Source organism: Podarcis erhardii (assembly GCF_964252035.2).
Source record: "Podarcis erhardii genome assembly, chromosome: 3".
NCBI lineage: Eukaryota > Metazoa > Chordata > Lepidosauria > Squamata > Lacertidae > Podarcis > Podarcis erhardii.
Window position 1 is genome coordinate 17,090,181 of NC_138507.1, and position 26,438 is coordinate 17,116,618.

The following is a 26,438-nucleotide window of genomic DNA, read 5'->3' on the forward strand; positions in this document are numbered from 1 at the left end:
GACTGTCCCTGGGACAGGTGAGGCTGCTGATCCCTTATTTTTGAGGCTGCTGATACCTTATTTTCAAATCTGAAAGTTGACAGCTATGCTCTGGTTTGCAAATGTTTTTCAGAAGCCGAACGTCTGACGCAGCTTCTGCTTGAGTGCAGGAAGCTCCTGCAGCCAATCGGAAGTTGTTCCTTGGTTTTTGAACAGTTTTGGGAGTCGAATGAACTCCCAGAACGGATTACATTCAAGAACCAAGGTACCACTGTAATCATAAATTCCCCTTTATTCTCCTCCACCCAGACAACTGGGCAAGAGGAATGATCAGAATTCAAGGTCAATGTTCCATCCAGGCAAAAACACCCAAGGAGGGTTCAAAGCAGGGTCATGGCCTTTGGGGAAGTGTGAGGAGCATCTCAAGAACTGATCCTACAGGTCTAAGGTTGCCCAGCCCCATTCAACCCATTGTTTATAGAGATTGTATTGTAGATTATCATGATGGTCAGTACGAGCATGTTATCTAATACTTAACTGTTCAAAATCTTCCCCAGCTACCCTTTGTAGAGGATGGGTACCATTTTTTCCACAACGGGATGTCCAAGGGTCGAAGGCGGCGCAGCCTTCAGCACCAGCTTCGCTTAGAAAAAGACCCCAGGGTAAGTTGTCTCTTAATGGTTTTCCATCTTATATCAAATCAAATCCGTTTATTGTGAGGACCATGCCTGTGCACAAAAATCAACACTAAAATCAATAGTTAAAAATATTAAAATTCATTACATACTATGCCAACAAAACCTTCTTCCCACAAAGTAGAAAAGGAGAGAAAACGAGCAGCGAGTTAAACAGACGATGAAGGGGTCTTTACATTGTCGTTCATAAATCTTTCCCTGGCTTTCATGGCCTTCATCACAAAGACCACTACCACATGGGTAATGCGTGGGTTTGCATCAACTAACAAAATTTTTACTCTATCTTCAGGACTGGTTATAGAGATGGGTATAATTTGCAGCAATGCGTCTCTAAAGCCCGAGTAAATGGGGCAATAGAGGAAATAATGTGTAAGATCCTCTTTAATTTTCATAGAGCAAGGACATAAACGATGTTCAACTGGGGTTTTTGTGTATCTACCGGTCAGATAAGCAAAACCGGTCAGTTTTCCATCTTATAGCTACAATTCGAAATCAAATGTTTGACATGTGCTATAAGGCAGTGAAAGACTGTCCAAAGCCTTGACAAGCCACTGCCAATTTGAATGGATGGGTTAGAGTTAGGCAATTGGCCCATCAATATAAGGCAGCTTTACATGAAAAATCTGGCATCACTTCCACGTGGAATATCACCCTACATGTCAAATTCATGAATTATAGGGACAGAACTACCTAAATTGTATAGAAATTTATTTATGTATGCTACTGCAGCAGCAAGAATGTTCCTTGCCCAAAAGTGGAAAGAAGCAGAAGTCCCAGTAAAGGAAGAATGGATACAAAAACTTATGCAATATGCAGAAATGGTGAAACTTACCAGAAGAATAAGAAATCAAGATAACGATCTTTTTATAAAAGAATGGAAATGGTTTAATGAATATTTACAGATAAATTGTAAACAGATAAGAACATTAGCAGGATCAGTGTAATAACCTGCAGTTTATAAGAGTACATATTTAGATTAGATAATTAAACGAGCAAATTAAATGAAGTTGGATATGCAGAAGACATTAAAAAATAAATTTAGAAAACCGCAGAAAGGGGGAAGGAAGTCAAATTTTGGAATGTCAAATTGATTGTAAAACTAATGAAATGTATAAATTTGAAAAGTATAAATAACAAACTAAAAAATAATAAGTCAGGAAATCTGCTCCATGATCCACAACAACTTCATCTATGTAAATATCCTCTTTCGTTTATGACATTGATATCCTTCCTTTCCCTCCAAGGAGCTCAAGGCAACTTTCACGGTTATCTTTTCCTCCATTTTAACCTCACGAGAAGCTTGCGAGGATGGTTCTGTTGAGAGATGGCCAGGCGTCATCCAATGAGCTTCATGGCTGAGTGGGGCATTGAACTTGCATCTCTCCAGCCTAACACTGCAACCACTGCACCACATTGGCTCAGATTGTCTTGGTCTAAGAAAGCTGCTCTTTAATTGTGGTCATCTTGACAGTCTTAAGTAATTATTTCTACAAAGGTTCAAGCTGCCTAATGCTACGCAATAACAAGATGATACTCCCTGGTATGTCCATTGTCAGAATGGGTCACTCATAGACAGAATGGTCATTAATGGGTTTGAAATCATTAATAGGATAGTTCAGAGGGTCATCGGTAAGCCAATTCCTACTCCAATTAAACACTTTCCTGTGTATGAATTGTTCCATGAGTCCACCTCATGGATTCAAAATGTGATTCGTGGCAGAATGCTCATGGGTGTGGAAGATCATTGCGTGGACAGGCGGAGTCCCCCAGATCCCGGGCTGCCCCCCTCGTCATGTGGAATAACGACTCAAGACAATGTGCTATGGGATTAAATTGGCACCAACTTTATTATATTTCAGATGTGGGTAGACCTTGGCTCAGGCATTGGGCGTTATCACTCCCTAGTCCCCAGCCGGGGACCTAGGGAGCATCAGGGTTATCCAGTGTGTGTGGGGGGGGCGGCTCTGGAGAACATATGTTCAAGCAGAGATGATTGCCCCCGTTACGCCGTCGCAGAGGAGAGCAATGACAACCTCTTGGTGTACGGTCAAAGCCTCCCTTCAGAAACCTCTTTAACGGGTTTACCCCTGGTATTGCTGCTGCAAAGAGGAAGATAAACTAAAGGATTCCGCCCAAGGCCTGATACCGCCAAAGTTGTGACATTTTGCTATGGGAAAGGCAAAATCTGCCAATGCAGGGGAATTCCTTTCTGGCCCTTTAACAGCGACCTTGATGTAGTAGTGTCCGCATACCTGTGAAGAAAAGTTAACCTGTAAATAAGACTTAACTGAGGGTGGTTAGGGTGGGAGAAACTCTGGAGCCAAGTGAGGATTCCCAGGTAAGATTGTGTGGGCAGGTAGTCCCTCTCCTACCTGGCCTGGTCTCCTTGGCAACACTTCCCCCAGGCGGGATTGGACAACTGACTGAGGTAGGCGGGGACCTCCAGGTATCCCACCTGAGGGAAGGCAAAGCCAAGCCTGTGTTGACGGAGCCGCTCCAGATCCAGGGGCTGCGTGCGTCCACGCAAAGGCCGCCCCCCGTTTTATGTGGGGAGCGGTCACTATTGTCAAGAGAACTGGGTTTATACTAAAATAGCTTCCATAGAGTACAGTGATACCTCGGGTTACAGACGCTTCAGGTTACAGATGCTTCAGGTTACAGACTCCACTAACCCAGAAATAGTAACTCAGGTTAAGAACTTTGCTTCAGGATGAGAACAGAAATCTTGCGGTGGCAGCGGGAGGCTCCATTAGCTAAAGTGGTACCTCGGGTTAAGAACAGTTTCAGGTTAAGAACAGACCTCCAGAATGAATTAAGTTCTTAACGCGAGGTACCACTGTAGATCTGAAGACTCACTTCTCTCTCTCCCTGGGAATGAACATGTGTAAAAGAATTGAGAGTGAATGGTGAAGGGTAGCTCAGCATAGCATTTGTCCCTTAAAGAATCTCCCAAACAGGAGTCACTGATTCTATTTTCACATACCCGTTTTTCTTTCGTAACAATTTACTATTTCATTATCACTTGGTCATCTGTTTAAAAATTTGATTGGAGAACAATTAATTTAATTAATTCCAGAAAAAGGGGAGCCACTAGAAAAACAAAAATATTCTCACATATGGTTATTTATGTTAGGTCATTCAAGATCTAGAGCTGATCTTTATTAGATAGGTTATGATGTCTGCAGATTGGTCTGCATATATTCGCACAGATTAGTTAGCTCCTTTGAATTGTATAATTTGAACAATCATAAAATTGTAGAGTTCGAAGGGACCACAAGGATAATCTAATCAGCCCCCTGCAATGGCAGAATCTTTTGCCCAACAGGGAGCTTGAATCCACAACCAGGAGATTTTTAATCTCCTCTAACCAACAGCTCTACCAGCCTAAGCCCCTGGCAGTCAATTAAATTCATTAATTCCAGAAAAAGGAAAGCCACAGATAAATTGGCTTAAATGCAGGTATGCTTGATAGCAACAGGGTATGTTTTAATGAAGCCTGCATCCTTTCCCAAGAACATATGCAATTTCAAGATTGAAAAGTAAATATAAAATTGTACCAGGTTGTTTTTTCTACCCCTCTTCAGAAACAGACTGAAATATCTCTGAGGAGGTCAGGGATATAATAGCTGGAATGGTGACTTTGTCAGATCTCTGTGAGTTTGAGACTTAGAAATTTTTCTCTTGCATTTCTTCCAACACAATTACGTGGAGAAGAAGAAAGCATAAAATAAATGATGCGTACAGAGAAAAGGTCCGTAGGGCCATGATGGAACTGGATTAATAATTTACACATGGTACTTCCATGGGAAGAAAAAGAAAAAGAAACGAATAATCAGTGCCGAAGCTGAAACAGGGAATAAATGAAGGCTAGAAAGTTACACTACTGCACTTCTTCAGCAGCGAGGCACAATGCATAGCCTGCATAGCACTGATTTATACAGCTTTAATATTGGACTAGACAGGAGAAGATAATTCTATTCCTTTTACAATAACCAAAAGCCATTATTGGAGGCGAAGAGTTAAATATCACCTGGCGTTTCTATTCCTGTGAGGAGTTAGAGAAAATGAAAATACAACAAAATACACAAAGAACCACCAGCTTCCGTAGAGGATTCTCAACAAGAGTGGTTTTCTCCTGCTCCAGGCCATTTGATCCTGTATGCTACAAGATCAATTGTTCATTTTCTTCCTGGGCTTGTCCATTACTGGTGTGCCTCCTCCTGCGCCTTTTCTCCAAATTTCTTTTCCAGGAAACCCACAAAGACCCGGCTGCTCTGCCTGAAAATGTAACATAACTAAAAAGATACAGTTCCAAAGACCTCCCCTTGCCCAATGGAACTTGATGGACCTGTGGGCCCAGAGTGCATCTAATGTCTCTAGGGCTGGGGTAGAAATAATAATAATAATAAATTTTATTTATACCCCGCCCTCCCCAGCCAAAGCCGGGCTCAGAGAGGCTAACAACAGTAAAATGATAAAACATTCTAAAATCATTTCATTCTAAAATTAATTCAAATCAGATTAATGGCAACCACTGGGCTAGAGTTCTGTGACGATTGCCAAAGGAGGGAGTCAGGCTGTGCCCTGGCCAAAGGCCTGATGGAACAGCTCTGTCTTTCAGGCCCTGCGGAAAGATGTCAAGTCCCGCAGGGCCCTAGTCTCTTGTGACAGAGCGTTCCACCAGATCGGAGCCACAGCTGAAAAAGCCCTGGCTCTGGTTGAGGCCAGCCTAACCTCTCTGTGGCCTGGGACCTCCAAGATGTTTCTGTTTGAAGACCATAAGTTCCTCTGTGGGACATACCAGGAGAGGCAGATTGCATTGGGAGGTGAACCTACCAGGCTCTCACATTCGGAAACAATGCAAAAACTGAAACAAAGTCAATCCTTTGAAATTAGGACTTCGAACGAATTTTGCAATGCAGTTCTCCAGCCAGGTTGTGTGTCCAAAACCACAGAAACTGGGGCGAGGTGCAGCACTGGGTTTAGGGCAGTGTGAGTGCAAAATTTAGAAGACCCACACTTGAGAAGATCCATTTGGGGGTGCCAAATTTGGCCTTGCACAGGGCACCATATGACAAAGGTTTACCAAAGTCTGCTGCTGAAGCTGTGCATTAAAAAAAATGCATACACTCATGAAAATTACAAACAAAGATGAATAGTAGGGGAAGTTGTCAAAATGTGTGTATTAGGCCAAAGTTGCATACAGGTGTTTATATTAGGGGAAATTTGCAGTAAAATGCTGGTGAATATTCACAGGAACTTTTTTTTAAACAAAACAAGACAAAAACAAATTTCCAACTAAGGTGGGAATGCGGAGAACCAAATTTAAGACTCAAAGGACGAGTAACTGAAATAAAGCAAAATTGACAGGTTCACCCATTGCTACTTGCTGTACACTACTGCTAGCACAGAACAGGCAGATCCCTGTATTTGTCTAGATCTTGCGCAGTGATGCTGGCATGTGATGGCCATGGGTCCAGCTCATCCTCAAAGTCCCATGTTTCTGAGCTTTCTGCTGCCATTAAAGATTCCACCTGTGGCACTTTGGCTCACCTGTTCAGCAGGCAGCTGCTGGCAGCTGGTGGAGGGCTGGTGATGGGACACCCCTGCCATAACCACTCGCACCCCAGCAGAAGGAGGATTTGGAGTGGATTCTCTTCCCTAAGGAGAGTTTCCCTCTCATTAGCTGCTTCCACAGAGCCCTCAAGCTGTTTTTAAAACTGGGTTTTAAAACTGGTGTGGGTTAGGGCATCAATCATGTATGCATCCTTACCTGGGGAAAAGTTTCACTGAATTCAGTAGAACTCATTTTGTAGTGGCCCTGTATAGGATTGTGCTATCCCTGAGTCAAGGCAAAAGATAGTCAAATTTAGCAATCTTTTGGGTGCTAGCAATCTGTTGGAGCTAACAGATTGTCACAGTTTAACTAGAGGTCAACAGCTAAACACACAGTAGATTTCATTTTGCTTCTGCCTATTGTGCTCCAAAATTATTCTATATTTATTTGCTTATTTACTGAATTGATATCCTGCTCTGCATCCTGAAGGAGTCCAGGGCAATGGACGTTCATGAAGCATATCCCTGTGAAGAACATGATGCTTACATTAGTAGAATTCTAAAGCAAAATTTATGCAGTTATGTTAGGTCATTCAAGATCCCGAGTTGATTTTTATTGCATAAATTCTGACGCCTGCAGCTTCGTCTGCATACGTCCTCACAGATTAGTTCTCTCCTTCGAATTGCATAATTTGAACAATTGCAGATTTGGAAGGGGCCACAATCTTTTGCCCCACATGGGGCTTGAACTTAGGACCTTAAGATTAAGAGTCCCGTGTTCTACCAACTGAGCTATTCCAGCCTAAGCCCCTGGCGGTCTCTGTGTTAAAAATATAGCAATCATCCACTTAAAGTTGTTTCATGCATGGCACAAGGTCTGCTTGCACAATGGGGCATCTTCCCCCATTCCACACTCCCTAAATCTTCTCAGGATGGTTGAGGGAAACCCCACAACAGAGGAGGGAAAGTTCTGTTATGCAAATAGATCTTATTCTTAGGCACTTACTCCATTTAGGACTACACTGAATTCCATCCTTCGGTTTTCCTTGTGAGTAGCATGTTAGGAGGACCAGTAAGAGTGACATTTGTGTGTGTGTGTGAATTCAGAATCTGTCTTCTGCTAAATGAATTGGAACATAATTCAAATAGTTGTCGAAACAATAGTTAGCAGGCTGATCTTGCATGTGTATGAAACATCCATAGGGGAATAACCAGGATATACAAATAGCCAAGGAAGTTTGGATTATTAAGCTAAAGATTGCCTTCTTGTCATTTTCTTATTTTTCAGTGCTTTGAGATGTTTAAAGTGACTCAGCATAAACTCCCTCCAATAGGAAAGGAGCTACAATTTGATTGCATAGAAATGCTTTTGCCCAAATAACCCTCCACTCGTCCTTAAGTGTAAAATGGAAAAAACCCTGTTTTTTAATACACACTCTTTGAGCTAGGACAGCTCGGATACAGTCTCCTGCTGAGGTACACTCTGTTTTGTATTGTTACATGATTACAGTGCGTACACAAAAGTTAACAATGTGCAAATGTGTTTAAAATTGCTTTTTTATGATGTTGTGGTGTGTGTGGATGGAAAACACAATTTCCCCGGAAATAGCTGAGAAGTGAATATCAATTTGAAAGACCTTCGGAACCTAGGAGTCTGCCTTGTGCCAAGTTCAGACCATTCATTATCGGCACAATGGCTGGCAGTGGTTTTTCAGGGCTTCAGAACCTATCTGGAGATGCTGAGGACTGAACCAGAGATCTTCTGCACGCAAAGGAGACGCTCTGCCACTAAACTATGGTCCTTCTTTGTGCCTCACAGAAGGTCATTCTCTTTTTAGTAAGCTGAAGTCAATTTTTTCATAAACAGCTTTCCCATTCCTCCTAGCCATAGGCAAAGAAAGAGCCTTATGCCAACATTCCGCATGTGTGTGCAGATGAAAGCCTGCATTTGTGCGCATGTGTTGGGATTGTGTCTGTCGACTTCCACATTGGAAATTCACCAGTTCAGGAGATGATCCATGCAAAACATCCCAATACCATAGCTGTCAACTTTTCCATTTTCTTGTGAGGAATCCTATTCAGAATAAGGGAATTTCCCTTAAAAAAGGGGGAAAGTTGACAGCTATGCCCAGTATTGGATGCGGGTGGCGCTGTGGGCTAAACCTAGGACTTGCCAATCAGAAGGTTGGCGGTTCGAATCCCCGCGACGGGCTGAGCTCCCATTGCTCGGTCCCTGCTCCTGCCAACCTACCAGTTCGAAAGCACGTCAAAGTGCAAGTAGATAAATAGGTACCGCTCCGGCGGGAAGGTAAACGGCGTTTTCATGCGCTGCTCTGGTTTGCCAGAAGCAGCTTAGTCATGCTGGCCACATGACCCGGAAGCTGTACGCCGGCTCTCTCGGCCAGTAAAGCGAGATGAGTGCCGCAACTCCAGAGTCGGCCACGACTGGACCTAATGGTCAGGGTCCCCTTTACCTTTACTATGCCTAATATGCATTGGCTCAGTACATGCAATCTGCAACGTTGACTTTTCTGCTTTTCAGTTCACATGAATCTATATGCATTTTGGGAGGTATATGTCTAGTTCCGGCATGGACTGATCAATCTACTGACAACTTATGTGCATCAATCTGCAAAGGTAAAAGGTAAAGGACCCTTAGACATTTAAGTCCAGTCAAAGGCGACTATGGGGTTGCGGTGCTCATCTTGCTTTCAGCCTGAGAGAGCTTGCGTTTGTCCACAGACAGCTTTCTGTGTCACGTAGCCAGCATTATTAAACCGCTTCTGGTGCAATGGGAGACCGTAACGGAAACCAGAGCGCATGGAAACACTGTTTACCTTCCTGTAGCAGTGGTACCTATTTATCTGCTTGTACTGGTGTGCTTTCAGACTGCTAGGTTGGCAGGAGCTGGGACAGAGCAACAGGAGCTCACTCAGTCATGGGGATTTGAATCGCCAACCTTCTGATTGGCAAGCCCAAGAGGCTTAGTGGTTTAGACCACAGCGCCACCCGCATCTCCCCCCCAAAAAACACAGATGAAAATTCACGCTATATTTAATGCTAAAATATGCATTTATGCATGAATTTTACCATGAAAGATTTCTACCCATTTTATCCTAAAATGCACAGGTTTGTACATCCATATTGGTGGCTTCTGATGAAAATACAGTCATACTTAGCAAACAATTGCTGCTTCCCTGGAGCATTAGTTTTATTTATCCCTCCCGCCCCGCCCCATGTCACAGTCTTGTTTCATTTTTGTATTTTAAATGGTACATTTTGGGAATCAGGTCTGAACTATAACCAAAGACAGATCTCGCTAGGATGGCTCAACTCACAGTGATCACAGGCAAGCGTGACTTGGAGCTCATTTCTACCTAGTGCTGAATAGCGGCACAAACTGTACACTGGGGCAATCCTAAAAAGAGAGTATTAAGCTGTAAAGTAATTGAAATCAATATTGAATAAGGGTGTGGGAGCCAAGCTATGTGCAGAACAGTCTTGCTTGCCTATAGATCAGAAAGCCAAGCCTTGTTCTGTGGTATAATGTTTACTGCTAGCCCACTGATCAAATCAAAACTTGTTTCGTTGTCATATTTGTTATGTCGACAGTGCACAATGTGTTCAGTGGGAAAGGTGTGTCACTTTGCTGCCACTGGAGTGCAGTGTATCTGAGCCTCCATTTCTGTGGTGTTTTGCTTATTTCCCCCTTTTATCTTAGGTACCTTTTCTGTTAGCAACATGTTCCATTTGTAGTCTTAAAGAACTGTGGTTCGAGCCCTTATCACCCAATTTCCCTCTGCAATTAGCATTTATTTTTCCCACAGAGCTTATGGAGATGGTGGCCTGCCTGTGATGTTTTTGGAAAGTCGGGTTCTTGACGTGTAGAAAGTGGAGATTCCTCTACAGTTGCAATGCATTGGGTCTGTTATGAAATGTACTTGTCAGAAAGGAAAGGGACATGAGCTCCGGGGGCACACCTTGGTAATATAGTGCCCTGTGCAAAGCCAAAATTTGACCCCCCCCAGCCCGTGAAGTGCCCCCCCAAGCTGGGTAAGAGAGGCATGGGCTTTGGGAAGGAAATGTGAGGTTCTGGCAAGGTCCATCCTCTAGAGCAGCAGTTCTCAAGCTGTGGGTCCCCAGATATTGTTGGACTACAACTCGCATCATCACTGACCACTGGTCATGCTGGCTAGGAATGATGGGAGTTGTAGTCCAACAACATCTGGGGACCCACAGCTTGAGAAACGTTGCTCTATAGCATGGGTGGGCAAACTAAGGCCCGGGGGCCGGATCCGACCCAATTGCCTTCTAAATCTGTCCTGCAGATGGCCCGGAAATCAGCATGTTTTTACATGAGTATAATGTGTCCTTTTATTTAAAATGCATCTCTGGGTTATTTGTGGAGTTTTCCTGGTGCTTTTACAAGAGTAGAATGTGTGCTTTTATTTAAAATGCACCCCTGGGTTATTTGTGGGGCATAGGAATCCATTCTTTTTTCTTTTTTTTTGAAATATAGTCCGGCCCCCCACAAGGTCTGAGGGACAGTGGACTGGCCCCTTGCTGAAAACATTTGCTGACCCCTGCCCTAGAGCTTGCATAAGAGCTGTTGCTTCAGCTGGAGGCTCCACCCCTTCCTGGCTCTCAATTAGACCCTATCTGAGCAGCTGTTACCAGGTGCTTCTCTTTTTTCCTGAATAGTCCCACAAGCAGCTAGCTGGGCATTTTGGCAGTTGTTCTAAAGTTCCTGCCTGGTTCATCATCTCCTCTGCTCCTGCGGCCCTGAAGGAGGCGAGGGGTGTCTGAAAGCTGGCCAAGAACCCAGACAGTTTGTGTGGGGACCCCGCCACCCAGTCCCAGACCAGGAGAGGCCAAGGACTCAGCTTGTTGTTGTTTAGTCATTTAGCCATGTCCGACTCTTCGTGAACCCTTGGACCAGAGCACGCCAGGCACTCCTGTCTTCCACTGCCTCCCGCAGTTTGGTCAAACTCATGCTGGTAGATTCGAGAACACTATCCAACCATCTCGTCATCTGTTGTCCCATTCTCCTTGTGCCCTCAATCTTTCTCTGCTTTTTAAGATGCTGTCTAGGTTTGTCTAGGATTCAGCTATACAGCTGCAAATCAAACATTGTACGTTTTAAGTGCAATGTATGATGTGACACTAAGGGACGCGGGTGGCGCTGTGGGTTAAACCACAGAGCCTAGGACTTGCTGATCAGAAGGTCGGCGGTTCGAATCCCCCCAACGGGGTAAGCTCCCGTTGCTCGGTCCCTGCTCCTGCCAACCTACCAGTTTGAAAGCACGCCAGTGCAAGTAGATAAATGGGTACCACTCTGGGGGGAAGGTAAACGGCGTTTCCGTGTGCTGCTCTGGTTAGCCAGAAGCAGCTTAGTCATGCTGGCCACATGACCCGGAAGTTGTACGCCGGCTCCCTTGGCCAATAAAGCGAGATGAGCGCCGCAACCCCAGAGTTGGTCACGACTGGACCTAATGGTCAAGGGTCCCTTTACCTTACGATGTGACACTAGATGGCGATGGTGAGCCTTATGGAAAATTCAATGAATTTTTAAATACGCTTTTTTTAAAAAAAAAAAAAACACACACACAACATTTTCAGAACATATTTTATATGTGTATATATTCCACCCAAGTCTGGTGGCTTCTCAGGATAATTGGCAGGAGGGAGATCTGCTGGAGGGTCTTGCTTCACCAGCTCCTTGACTGAAGAAACATCAGGTTCAAGGTCTGGGAGGGTGAGCTCTGACACCATCGCTAGTAGTGATCTGGGATTGCTTCAAAGCTTTCACTGGTATAGAAGAGCTAAGTTTGGCTCAACAGACTCTGTGCTGCCCCTGCAGGCCTCAAGCAGCTTTTGACAATATGTGGTGATAAGTATTTCACATTTGATCATATCTGGAGCCGGCATGGTTAAGGGGAAAGAATACATTTAGTATATGGTTACAGTTGCTGTACATATGCCCTGATTTCATTTCAGTCTCAGGCCCTAAAATAGTCAGGAATTCAAACTAAACCACAATTAAGCCCTAGATCGAGTAATTATTGCTAGGGACCCCTGACCATTAGGTCCAGTCGTGGCCGACTCTGGGGTTGTGGCGCTCATCTCGTTTTATTGGCCGAGGCTTCCAGGTCATGTGGCCAGCATGACTAAGCCGCTTCTGGAGAACCAGAGCAGTGCACATAAACACTGTTTACCTTCCCACCAGAGTGGTACCTATTTATCTACTTGTACTTTTGACGTGCTTTCGAACTGCTAGGTTGGCAGGAGCAGGGACCGTGCAACAAGAGCTCACCCCGCTGCAGGGATTCGAACCGCCAACCTTCTGATTGGCAAGTCCAAGGCCCTGTGGTTTAACCCACAGCGCCACCCTTGTCCCTAATTATTGCTAGTAAGCATCATAGAGATTATTTTGTTGTCAGGTGCACTGACTAGTGTGTGAAAGCTTGACAGCACAGTCTTAACTTCACACCATACAATCAGCATGCAAAGTGTTTTTGTTTGTGCTGCTCCGAATCTCAATATTTAACGTTTACCTTCCTTTTGCATGGAACGGGGAGCGCATTAGTCAGCGTGTGACTTATTTCTGATTAGCATTGTCATGAAGCTGATGGGAGAACAAGAGAGAGAAACAAAACCCCTCAAACTGCAGCCACAATCTGAATTTGAAATGTTGCGGACTTGACCTAAATACTCAGTCTCTGTGCATTTTAATCACACTACTTTTCTGCAACGACAAGAAAGGGATGTGCAGACGATATCAAACCTGAAATCGCTTGGGGATTGAGTATCCCCAGGTATAATTATATCTGGATGCTACATGTTTTGTCACAAAATAAGGCAGCTGATGAGTATTTGGCTGGGGTGTTATATAACACTGCAGTGTTCTGCTGAAGAGTCGCTTTTGAGCAGAGGGATAACTCTTTATTTCCTCCCTTGTTCTTCTACAACCAACATGAGTGAACATAGTGACCCGGTGATTTGCCCTACCAGAAAATAAGGGCTCTGGTCTGGATGTAACATACCTAATGCTTTGACAGATGAAACTCACAATGATGATTCTGCTGTGTTTTTGCAGGAATTATTTTAAAAGGAAAAACCCTCATTGCAGGCAGATGTACCAAGACAAGTGTTAATAACTGTGGCATTGGGGACTGTTTTCATAGATTTCCACACGCTTTGATTAAAAATTTACAGGAGATGAAACAGGGACTCTCTGCCTAGGAGATGAAGTATCTGAAGAGGGTAAGCGACAGAGCAGAGCTATGAGCCAGCAAGCCCTCTAGCTTAAAGCCATAACTTCTGCCATGATTCATTAGGGAGCCTTAGGCAAGCCATGATTCTTTGAAGTCTACCCACACCTATATTATGGGAAGGGAGGATATACTGTGGATAGGATTGCTAAGAAAATGTTCTGTGTAGCAGTTATGGGGAAAGGCTGAAGCTCCACGGCTGAGCATCTGGCTTGCAGGCAGAAGGTCCCATAGTCCAGAGAGGGACGTAAGTATGAAAAGAAATATTATTTAAAAAACACTACCTAAACATAAAAATATAAATATTACTATTATGAAATGAATGCCTTAAAAATATGTATTTTACTTTCTGCATATTTTCATTCCCGGTTCCTGCCCCAGTTATCACTCATTCATTTTACTTTGATTTTTTTTTTAAAGAAAAGGGACCGATATACACCAGACATTTCTTACAGAGGAAATTGAAGCAGGTTATTTTTTAAACACCAAAAAGTAACTGTAAGAAATCATAATTTCTGTTGTGCAGGAAGCTGATTCATCACAATTTGATAACATTCCTTTACTTCAGAATGATATTTTAAATTATTTTCTTTCCACTTCTAAAATTGTCTACTTGCATAAAAACAAGAAAGCAAGAAAAAGACAAAGATGGTAGTCTTTTTCTTGCCATGTTAGAGAAATTGTTACAAGACACTGGTGTCAAAAAAATGCAACTCATTTTTTTTAAAAAAAAGGGTTTTCCTCCCCCCCCCCAAAAAAAAGAAGGAAAAAAAGAAGGTCCCATATTCGACCCCCGACATATCCAGGGAGGCCTTCCTAAAACCCTGCCAGCCAGTGTAGACAATACTGGCATAGAAGGACCCAATGGTTGCCTGACTTGGGAGAAGGCAGTTTCCTATCTTCTTCTTCTTTTAATTTGTTTGTTTGGTTTTCAGATCAATCACATATCCAATATACAACAGAAAAACAAGATTCCAAAGAATCTCCTGGACTTCCCTCCTCCCCTTTGTGGGTCCTTTTGTTAATCATTTCCTCCTGCATCTTTTATGATAATCCAAATCTTTTACATCTCCATTATGTCCAAAATTTACCATTAGCCTACAAGTGTTATTCCAGTCCTACTAACAGTTTTAATTGTCTACAGTGTTTTATAAGAAAAATTAAAGAAAATTCCCCATTCCTTATTAAAATTCTGGTCTTCCTGATTTCTGATCCTTTTGGTCATTTTTGCCAATTTGGCATAGTCCATCAACTTAATCTGCCATTCTCCTCTGGTAGGGACTTTATCTTCTTTCCATCTCTGGGCCAATAATGTCAGCGAAGCTGTGGTCACATACATAGATTGTCTTCCCTGCTCCCTTGGGATTTCGGCACCTAGAATTCCTAAAAGAAAAGCTTTGGTGGTTTTAGAAAAAAGTTATTTTAGACATTGTTTTCAACTCATTATAGTGGTACCTCAGGTTAAGTACTTAATTCGTTCTGGAGGTATGTTCTTAACCTGAAACTGTTCTTAATCTGAAGCACCACTTTAGCTAACGGGACCTCCTGCTGCTGCTGCACCGCTGGAGCCCGATTTCTGTTCTCATCCTGAAGCAAAGTTCTTAACCTGAAGCACTATTTCTGGGTTAGCGGAGTCTGTAACCGGAAGTGTATGTAACCTGAAGCGTATGTAACCCGAGGTACCACTGTATAAATCATTTCCCAAAATTCTTTTACTACCTTACATTTCCATCACATGTGATAAAAGGTGCCTTCTTTTTCCTTACATTTCCAACATACATTTGACTCTGTTCTTCCTATCTTTTTAACACTGGGAAGTGCTTCGCAAACGGTTCTTGTTCTTTGCCCAGGTTAGTGCCTGACCTCTGAAATTATATAGAATGCCTCCCACCTCCACATACAAATGATATTCTACTTCTGCTTCACCCAGCACCCCTCCCCTAATCTTCGAATAAACAAAGCACAATGCAACTTCAGCTCAGCTCTTGTCATGTGTGTGTGTGTGTGTGTGTGTGTGTGTGTGTGTGTGTAAGTGTTCTGGAACTAAAGCTAATTTAGTTTTGGCCCTCGCGCATATGCAGAAACGCTACATTGTGCTTTGCTCATGCACAGAAGCACTGAATCGTGACCCGTGCGTGCGCAGATGCGGTGCTGTGGGTTGCGAATGCTGCGCGTTGTGAACGTGCCTCCCGCATGGATCACGTTCGCAACCCAAGTGTCCACTGTATATGTTTAGGGACGCTTTTAATGTTTAACAGACTATTGTATTTTTATATTTTGTTGGAAGCTGCCCAGAGTGGCTGGGGAAACCCAGCCAGATGGGTAGGGTATAAATAATAAATTATTATTATTACTATTATTTTGGAAGGATGAAATAATCCAAGGGGGGGGTTTTCTATGGGCCAAATTGCAGTGAACAATGAGAATGATGGGGATCTTCCCTAATCTGATCAAAAGTGGGCAGTAGAGGTGCAGCCAGTGCTTCTGAATTGTTTTTCCACCTGCTGCCTTGTCATGCAAGTTCAAAGCCGGGGATTTCTCTGCTAGCTGGGCTCACTTTTGGGAAAAGAGAGTTTGTGGGTTAAGAACCATGAATGAGCATAGCTGTCAGTATCTCCATTTTTGTGTCCCGTTGGGGCTTTAATTTGTACACATAGCCACACCCCCCCCCACACTATTAAAAGCTATTGGAGCAAAGCAATGTTCCCTATGGGAGTCTGCTGATTCTCAGTTGTAACAGAATGTGTGATTTGCTCTGAGGGAGAATCTGCAAGTATTTCCTTAACTAAAGTTTGGGTTTCTTTGAAGCATTTGAAGCAGTTAAAACAAAATAAAACACAACCACTACTGGTCAATATTGTTTTTTCTTTGTAGCCATATATATATATGTAGCCATATATATATTTGTAGCCATATATATATATGAAGATGACGAGTGAGACCTCGTCGAAACGTCGCCTAGACACCCCAACTTTTACACGGGAAGACACCCGAGGACACCAAAACCTGCATTCCTGTACCCGTGAAAATCTACGAAAGCAAATATATATATATATATATATATATGTGTGTGTGTGTGTGTGTGTGTGTGTGTGTAATGAAAAACTCAGGAGTAAAAAGGTAAAGGTAAAGGGACCCCTGACCATTAGGTCCAGTTGTGACCGACTCTGGGGTTGCGGCGCTCATCTCGCTTTATTGGCTGAGGGAGCCGGTGTACAGCTTCCGGGGTCATGTGGCCAGCATGACTAAGCCGCTTCTGGCGAACCAGAGCAGCGCACAGAAACGCCGTTTACCTTCCTGCCAGAGCAGTACCTACTTGACTTTGACGTGCTTTCGAACTGCTAGGTTGGCAGGAGCTGGGACCGAGCAACGGCAGCTCACCCCGTCGCAGGGATTTGAACCACCGACCTTCTGATCAGCAAGCCCTAGTCTTAGCACATAGCCACATATGTATATAATGAAAAACTCAGGAGTAAACCCTATACAAATCCATAGTGGAGTCCCTTAAATGATTGGATAGCGCCTTGAATGCCTCATTTTGGCAGCTCCTGCAGTCAAGCTGGTGCCAGACATATTGCTCTGCTTTCCTGGGGACCACATCAGTGAGGCTGAAGGGGGGTCCTGTCATCTGGGCAACCCTGCACCTCCACAGATGCTGCCCAGGCTTGTGTCCCAGGGAGGTCACTTCGGTGCTGCTAACACAGTGGTTTGGCTTCACCCCCAGAGGCACACTCCTTTGTCTCTTGAGACAGATGCAAACAACAGATAGATATGTACTGTAGATATGTAGAAAGGGAGGGAGGGAGGGAGGGAGGAAGAAAAGAAGAAAGGAAGGAAGGAAGGAAGGAAGAAATGGACCACTGCAATCTCTGCCAAGCAGTTAACAAGAGATACCAGAGGTCTTGGCACTTAACCAGGGTTTGTGTTTCTTTTGGGAAGATGAGGCATATTCCATAATATAACTTATGGAATATGTAGAAATGGCAAAACATACTGGAAGAATAAGAAATCAAGATAACAATTTTTTTTTAATAAAAGAATGGAAATGGTTTATTGAATATTTACATATAAGTTATAAAAAGATAAAAACATTGGAAGGATTATTGTAATCACTTGCAGTTTCATAAGAGTATATATTTAAAGTTGATGAATAAATGAGCAAATTAAGATAATTTGGATATGCAAAAGATATTAAAAACAAATTTAAGGAACCGCAGAAAGAGGGGGAAGGAAGTAAAGTTTTGAAATGTCAGAATGGTTGGAAAATTAGTGAAATGTATAAAAGTAGTGAAATGTATAAACTCGAAAAGTTTTTTTTTAATTATTATAATAATGAGGCACAGTGGAGACTTCAGTGTCTTAGAAATATGTTTTATCCACACACATTTGCAGCTGAGTTGATAGAGAGAGAGAGAGAGTTCACAGCATTTACAGCCCAAGAGGGGCTTGTCGTTCTTAGCAGTGATTTAAGAGGCAACCTAAGTTCCACCCTCTTGTCTGCTGCCCCCTTCAGTCTCTTCATGGAGTTCTGCCCACTTTCTGCCCCTTCTCCCCAGAAACCCCTGCTCCTAAAACACCTGTTGTAAAAAGGACATCTCCTTTTTCCTGCAGTGACAACACGTCCCCCCTGTTACCCTGGCGACCTCCCTCTGTGCCTGACAGAGCCTTCTGCCTGGTAGATGACTTCCATGGAGGGGTTCATGGATGGCCGTGGGCACCATTGTTTCTTCAACAACCCGCCATTCACCAGGCTGGCCTCATGAGGAAGTTGTTGTTGTTGTTTAGTCGTGTCCGACTCTTCGTGAACCCTTGGACCAGAGCACGCCAGGCACTCCTGTCTTCCACTGCCTCCCGCAGTTTGGTCAAACTCATGCTGGTAGCTTTGAGAACACTGTCCAACCATCTCATCCTCTGTCGTCCCCTTCTCCTTGTGCCTTCCATCTTTCCCAACATCAGGGTCTTTTCCAGGGAGTCTTCTCTTCTCATGAGGTGGCCAAAGTATTGGAGCCTCAGCTTCACGTTCTGTCCTTCCAATGAGCACTCAGGGCTGATTTTCTTCAGAATGGATAGATTTGATCTTCTTGCAGTCCATGGGACTCTCAAGAGTTTCCTCCAGCACCATAATTCAAAAGCATCAATTCTTTGGCGATCAGCCTTCTTTATGGTCCCGCTCTCACTTCCATACATCACTTCTGGGAAAACCATAGCTTTAACTATATGGACCTTTGTTGGCAAGGTGATGTCTCTGCTTTTTAAGATACGTCTAGGTTTGTCATTGCTTTCCTCCCAAGAAGCAGGCGTCTCTTAATTTCGTAGCTGCTGTCACCATCTGGAGTGATCATGGAGCCCAAGAAAGTAAAATCTCTCACTGCCTCCATTTCTTCCCTTTCTATTTGCCAGGAGGTGATGGGACCAGTGGCCATGATCTTTGTTTTTTTGATGTTGAGCTTCAGACCATATTTTGCACTCTCCTCTTTCACCCTCATTAAAAGGTTCTTTAATTCCTCCTCACTTTCTGCCATCAAGGTTGTGTCATCTGCATATCTGAGGAAGTTAGCCCTTGCCAAGTTCAGGAATCCCTGAGTTTGCTCAGACTCTGACTCTTCGCTGAATGTAAAGATTACGGGGAACCTGCCCCCACAATTCATAACAATATATATTACAGGCAACGAACACTTGCAATCTGAGTGGGTTTGGAGAAATTGAACTTGTAAGCAGTGACATGATTGAACACAACTGTTTAATCTCAGACCACTAACCTGCTCTGTGGGATCTGCCTTCTGGCAGCAACCACTATTTCTATCTGCTTGGACTTGAATTTTTCATAACATGAATTCTCCTGAAGTACTCTCTCTCTCTCGCTCTCTCTTTGTCCATGACTCACAAAACTACTGAAGCGAAATAAAAAAGAAGGCAAGGCAAGGTTTGATGATACACTTGGACAAAGTTCTGTATTCCTTACAGAATCTTTTTTTTAAAAAAAATAATCTTTATTAATTTAAATTACACACATATGCAAAAAATTTACAATCTCATCCTACAAAAAGAAAATTAAAGAAAAAACAATTAAGAAAAAAGAAATGAAGAAAATACAGAAGAAAGAAGAAAAAGCAGATTTACGTGCATTAAAAAAAACTTAATCACACAACAAATACCGTTCGTGGAATAGACGGGAACAATATTAAAGAATATAAAACTGTGCGGAAAAAATGACAGTATAAACAGTACAATGAGAATGATTGGAAGACTCATTTTGTCAGAAATCTTTTTTATTTAAGTGTTTATTTAAGTATTAATTAATTAATTAATTAATTAAATATTAAGTTTTTTTTATTCCTTACAGAATCTATAGTATCATCCAATAAAGAAGTATGAGGAGGAATCAGATATGGGATGTAGTCTTCATTCTTTGGAACACTACCTTAGATTTTGTTCTGGACTCACATTCAGTCTTTCAGTAGGAACAGAAAAGAAATTTGGTTTAGTTCACATTCTAACACGTACTTACCTAATTCAGATTTCCCAATACAATGCACAAGACAAAAGGCAACTATCTTTTGAATTTTGCACTTCACCAATTTTTGCAGTGCTGTTCTCTAAATATGTGAGCAAAATGTATATATTAGGGGAAAGCTTGCATAAAATTGCCTATATTGGTGAAAATACAGACTTGCATTATACTGGAGGTAATTTCTGTAGGCAAAATTGCATACGAAACTGTGTGTATATTTGAAAGAAATGCAGACCACCATGATGAGAATTTTTCGTGGTGACTCTTTTTCCAAAAGACAATTCACAAACTGATACTGAAATGTGCTGAACTGAATTTAAAATTAGAAAAGTGAGACAGAACCTGACATTGACAGGTTCTGTAATCCCTACCTGTTACCCAGTCACATTGCTCAAGAGGAGGAGGCGATGTAATGAGAGCTAAGGCTTAGAATCTTAGCTGATGGATGGGAGACTCAGGTTCAAATCTCCACTCAGCCATGAAACTCACTAGGTGACCTTGGGCCTGACACTATCTCGTAACCTAACCTACCTCAGTGTTTTGTGAAAAAAAAAGTGAGGGCAGGGAACCACAATGCTATGTAAACTGTCTTTAGCTCCTTGGAGAACAGTTGGGATACAATTAATAAAATATAAATAAATTAGTTAAAGTGTTGATTCTCTCTGGTAGGAGTTGTGTAAGGAAACAGCTTATCTGCAAGACTTCTCTTATTTTGCCTTTGTGCCACTGTGAAGCTCTAATTAAGACAGCAATCTTTCGACATACTCAAAATAAAATAAAAGAGTCAGATCGGATAGTTTAACCATTATTACTAATTACTGCCATTCATTTGTCACCTGTTACACACATATTTACTTCTTCTTTTTACCAAAATTATCAGGGGAAGTAGAAATATGATTTGTTTGCACACATTATCCTCATTGCTGCAAATAATTCAGCTTTCTGCGTGGAGGGGCCTTTATGCTAGTTTGACTGAAAGTTTTCCCCTCGGCTTTTGTTAAGGGCAGGTATCGAAACATCCCTAGAAATGATAGACATTGAGGATGTTATTTGAACATGCTGGACACTGTAGAGCATATTTTCTACTGTCCACTGTACAACCAGCTACATAAATGTGGGTTATCTCCCTTTTGTGTAGTTTAAGATCATGGCACAATGAAAATATCAGATTCTACCTGTCTGATATTAACCTGGGGATAACTGCATGGGTGTCTGAGTTTCTGTCAATAGTATCTCTTAGAGTGGTGAATGGCACTATTTAGTGGGAAGACACTCAAATGAAAATTTCTGTTACTATATATCGTATATGACTTTCTTTGAATATATTTGAAAAATTTCGTATATGGATGTTTTAAGATGGCCTAATAAAGGATTTTAGGGATGCAGGTGGCGCTGTGGGTTAAACCACAGAACCTAGGACTTGCCGATCAGAAGGTCGGCATCCCCGTGATGGGGTGAGCTCCCGTTGCTCGGTCCTTGCTCCTGCCAACCTAGCAGTTCGAAAGCACGTCAAAGTGCAAGTAGATAAATAGGTACCGCTCCGGCGGGAAGGTAAATGGTGTTTCCGTGCGCTGCTCTGGTTCGCCAGAAGCGGCTTAGTCATGCTGGCCACATGACCCGGAAGCTGTACGCCGGCTCCCTCGGCCAATAAAGCGAAATGAGTGCCGCAACCCCAGAGTCGGCCACGACTGGACCTAATGGTCAGGGGTCCCTTTACCTTAATAAAGGTTTGGAGAAGGAAGGAAGGAAGGAAGGAAGGAAGGAAGGAAGGAAGGAAGGAAAGAGAATAATCTTTCTCCTGGACAGACTTCTGAAAATCAAGACTGTCCCAGCTAAATGAAGGCAATTGGAAGACAAGGAATTTTGAGTCTACTAAAATCCAAGGGCAAATGGAGCCCAACTCTATTTATGGGTAGATTCCTTTCAGTAGTACAGAAGCCAACCAGGCTGCTGGGAAATGAAGTGTGGGCTTTTAAGCCTAAAACAATCAGGATGAATTGGAAATGAGCTCCACCACAACAATTTACTTCTATTGTGATGTTTTATGTTAGCTGCATGGAAGCATTTGTTGCTTTTTATGAGGAGCTGTTTCCAAAAGGTATGCACATTTTAAAACACCCATTATGTTTCAGTCAATTATAGCAGAACCAGAAAAACCTCAGGAAAGGGCTATTATCTGTAGATTCCTAATGAAAGAGATAGTGCTGCAGGGTCCAGCAGCGTTTCATACTGATGTTCAGTGGGCACCATGCTATTATTCATAGTATGTTTCAAGAGGAATTATGGTCTATTAAAGCGAAGTGGAGAAGAATTATGTACAGAGTGAAATGGGAAGAATGAGAGCACCACAAGGGACTGGAAGCCAAGGATAGGGTGCTTGAGATATTTGTTTTGCTTCATGGTCCATTTTTAGGACTGCCATGCCTCAGTTACCCTTCCCTGCTCAATGCAGTAGCAGAGATGCAGAAAGAGAAATCCAAGGCATGAGTAAAACAGGGATGCTCTTTGAGTTATTGCCTGCCTGAGTAGCACACCAAGGTTTGCCCTCTTTGAGTGACAGATGGCTCTTGGATGGTGCGGGATGGACTACAAACAAAGAAGGGGGCGGTTATGAGTCAGACAGGAAAACAAACAAGAGTCATTCCGATGAGACTGAGAGAGGATTGAATGATGTTTGGCGGTGCTTGGTGTGCTTTTGAAGTGTTGTGCATCTGTGTGTGAGAGAGTAGCTTTTGGCAAACGGCCTTTACCAGTAGCAGCAGGAGGGTCTTCTGAAGAGCATCAGCAAAGGCTTATTTGGCCTCTACCTTTGGTCTTCTGAAACAGAGAATTAACTCTGACCAAAGCCACAAACGCAACAAAAACCTTTGTTTTGAACTACGGGAGCCTCGCTGAGGTTGACACGGCCAACTGATTGATATCCTTTGTGCACGCAAAAATCTGTCAGGAAAATGAGTCACACCTACATCCTGAATTTTTTCTGTGTATGTGAGGAATACCTGTTTCTGGTTGGAGTTGGCAGACAGAGCTAAAATTCATGACATAAATGTTTTGCCTAATATTTTATCCTGCAGTGTTGCTTCTTTGGCACTCTGTCATCTCTGGTCAAGCTGATTTGACAGGCTTTCCAAAACAAACACCATAAACTAAAGGAAACCAAAACTGCAACAGCTTCCTTGGCAGTGGTGATTGTGTCCCAATAGGTAAATAAAGAGGCAAACACATAATCTGGGCCACTTTTATTTAAACCTCAAATTAAAATCAGCAGAGGGTGATGACTATGGGGTGGGAACTAACTTCACTGTATAACTATAACCATTGGGTGACCCACCGTTGCCTAAGGAATTAGGGCATGGCTTCCTAGCCTGCCCCAATTCCCAGGTAACATGCTGAAGGTGAGAAGGGAGGACTTACCTTGTCACCCCCCCCCCCAGGACCACAGAACCCCAGGTGGATGAAGGAGTTTGGCCTCAGAGAAGGCCCCTATCTCATCCTCTGAATCACGGAATCCGAAAAGTGAGCCTTGGGGCTGACCCCGAGCTGCCTAAAGGTCGTCACCAGGCGAAGCCAAACTATTTCTTTTCCCGCCCAAAGTGACCAAATCCAGAAGATTAACCTATTTAAACAACACTGCAGTCCATCTAGCGCTCTGTCCTGCTATTCAGTGTGAAGTAGGCAAAACAACAACAACCAATTTGCAATCCAAAATGCGGATTGGAAAAAAATCCTCCATGGCCCCCTAGTGGTGACCCCGACTGGGAAGACAGAGAGGGACAGCGGGTGCTGCTGCAAACAGAGAGGCTGGAGCAGTGGTTCTCAACCCGTGGGTCCCCAGATGTTGTTGGACAACAACTCCCATCACCCCTGAGCTCTGGCCTTACTAGCTAGGGGTGATGGGAGTTGTAGTTCAACAACATCTGGGGTCCCACAGGTTGAGAAAGGCTGGGCTGGAGGGAAGTCAGCTTGTTCCTTAAATAGGGATCAAGCTCTGCCCCTTTCCTAAAACTGCCTTAGGAATGCACCAATCGTTTATTGAAAATACGGGGGGAAATTGTGTACACCTGAAAATGTTGGCAGCATTAAGATAAATTCAACAGTGTACAGTGGTACCTCGGGTTAAGTACTTAATTCGTTCCGGAGGTCCGTACTTAACCTGAAACTGTTCTTAACCTGAAGCACCACTTTAGCTAATGGGGCCTCCTGCTGTTGCTGCCGCGCCACTGGAGCACAATTTCTGTTCTCATCCTGAAGCAAAGTTCTTAACCTGAAGCACTATTTCTGGGTTAGCGGAGTCTGTAACTTGAAGCGTATGTAACCCGAGGTACCACTGTAAATAATTTTTGATGGATGCAGTAATGGAATACTGAATGGTTTAGTTTCTGTAAAATATACAGGGATTTATGATATGCAAAATGAATAATGGAAAGAGATGAAGGGTAGTCATTGATATTTTAAGGATGTTTAAATGAGTATTTTAAATTTTAAAGCAGAAAATTTAATTAATTATAAATATAGGAATACACCAATCGGTGCCAAGGATTTTCCCGCTCTGCCTCTCTTGCCCAACACACAAGCACCATTTAGGCCTTTTGGCTGAATGTTCCTGTGGGATGCTTTTCTCATTCCACCTTCAACACTCCTCCCCAAAACACATCAACTGTTGCCAGCCCCTGTTGCAGTTTCTACAGATGAGCCATTGTTTTCCCATTATAATAGATTTGCATGGTTAAATGGGGGCTGAGGGCGGGGGGATATTTTAAAAATTAGGATCAGAAAATAATAGTGATGGTTGAGTTGGAGAAATTTCTTAAGAGATATGGAACCCGAACATATAGAACATGGAAAAATATAGAACATGGAAAAAGGTTTCAACAAAAGAGATCAATTTTTATCATTTGATATACTGTACTCCAATATTTTTTGTCACTTACTCTTAATAACAATTCCACCAGTTTTAAGATCTGCAGGTTCATCATTTTGCATGCTGCTCTCTCTATTTTTTAAAAATGTATACACTCACCACAAAACGCAGGAAGAAAACTTGCACATACTGTAATAAAGACTGCGCCAGAACCTTTCTCCCTGACTGGTTTGCTTTCTCCTTGTAGGGTTGTTGTTGTTGTTGGGTTTTTTACTTACTATTTCTACTATATTTTGTTTTTAATTGATAGATTCACAAAATCAACCATAACAACAAAGAGACAAACTAAAACAAAAACACAAAGGCTAACAGAAGTTTGGGAGGAAGGGTCTGTGTCAAATACAAAATACCTTTGCATTCATCTTTCCATAGGGTTTGTTTATTATTTATGTGTACTTATCGGTAGTCCTTCACCAAGTAATCCCAGGGCAGATTACAATATATCACAATAAAAAATAATCGATGTTCACATAAAAGAAGAATCAATGGTACAATAACAAAACAATACAGTGTAGAGTTCTGGGTAGGCCTGACGTCTAGCTATGCAAAAATCTGATTCTTGTAATCTTCACTAAGTACCTAGTACCTAGTCTGGGATCATGCAATACTGTGGTCTGGACAGTCCAATTCATTGCTGCATTCTGCTAAATTTGGGTTTCCTAATGGCCTGATGAGAATGCAGTTACACTTTAGAATAAAATTGATCAAAAGCCATACTTTGAGCTTGAAAGGAAAGGAGCGTCTCCCTCTTCATATATATATATATATAACTGGATCATTTCTGCAGATCTAATGTAGAAATTCAGGCTAATCAACCAAATGCCATGCCTTTCCCTTGTTTCTTTCTGTTTTTTGGCACTCTTGCAGCCTCCTGCTGCTTTCAGATTGATTTTGAGAGCAGCATGGGGTAGGAATGTGATGGGAGAATTGATAGGCTTATGAATTCTATCAATTTCTGAGGTACTTAGAAATTGGGTTTTACCCAGGATTTTGCAGATATAAAAAAAGGCACACCAATCACCCAGTCTCTGAGCAATTTCAAATGTGGATTTGTGCTGCTGCTCAGATTCTACCACAGAAATCAACCAAAATGCCAATTCTGTGACAATTTATTTGGAAATATCAGTGCTGGAAACAAAGTTCAGAACTCGAGAATGCTTGACATTTTCACATTAATTCCCAAAAATATTGAAAGTCACAACTCAATAACAAACTCTGACCTTTCCACTATTCAAGATTGCCTTTCACTTTTGGAAGAGGTTCCCCCTATCTCTGACTTCCAGCTGTTATGACCCCAGAGTCCAGCAGAGACCAGGACACAAAGTCTGAGACATTATAGTGGTACCTCGGGTTACAGATGCTTCAGGTTACAGACTCTTCAGGTTACAGACTCCTCTAACCCAGAAATAGTACCTCGGGCTAAGAACTTTGCTTCAGGATGAGAACAGGAATCGTGTGGCGGCAGTGGAAGCTAAAGTGGTACCTCAGGTTAAGAACAGTTCCAG

General features: G+C 42.7%; 1 protein-coding gene across 1 annotated transcript in view; it reads left to right on the plus strand.

Annotated features, from left to right (window-relative positions):
- Window positions 1-26,438, plus strand: part of PCSK2 (proprotein convertase subtilisin/kexin type 2) — a 124,951-nt gene that overhangs the window by 31,470 nt on the left and 67,043 nt on the right. The window contains exon 2 of the mRNA XM_081857078.1: window positions 537-641. Within this exon, the coding sequence (XP_081713204.1) occupies window positions 537-641 (105 nt within the window). The remainder of the gene's footprint in view (window positions 1-536; window positions 642-26,438) is intronic.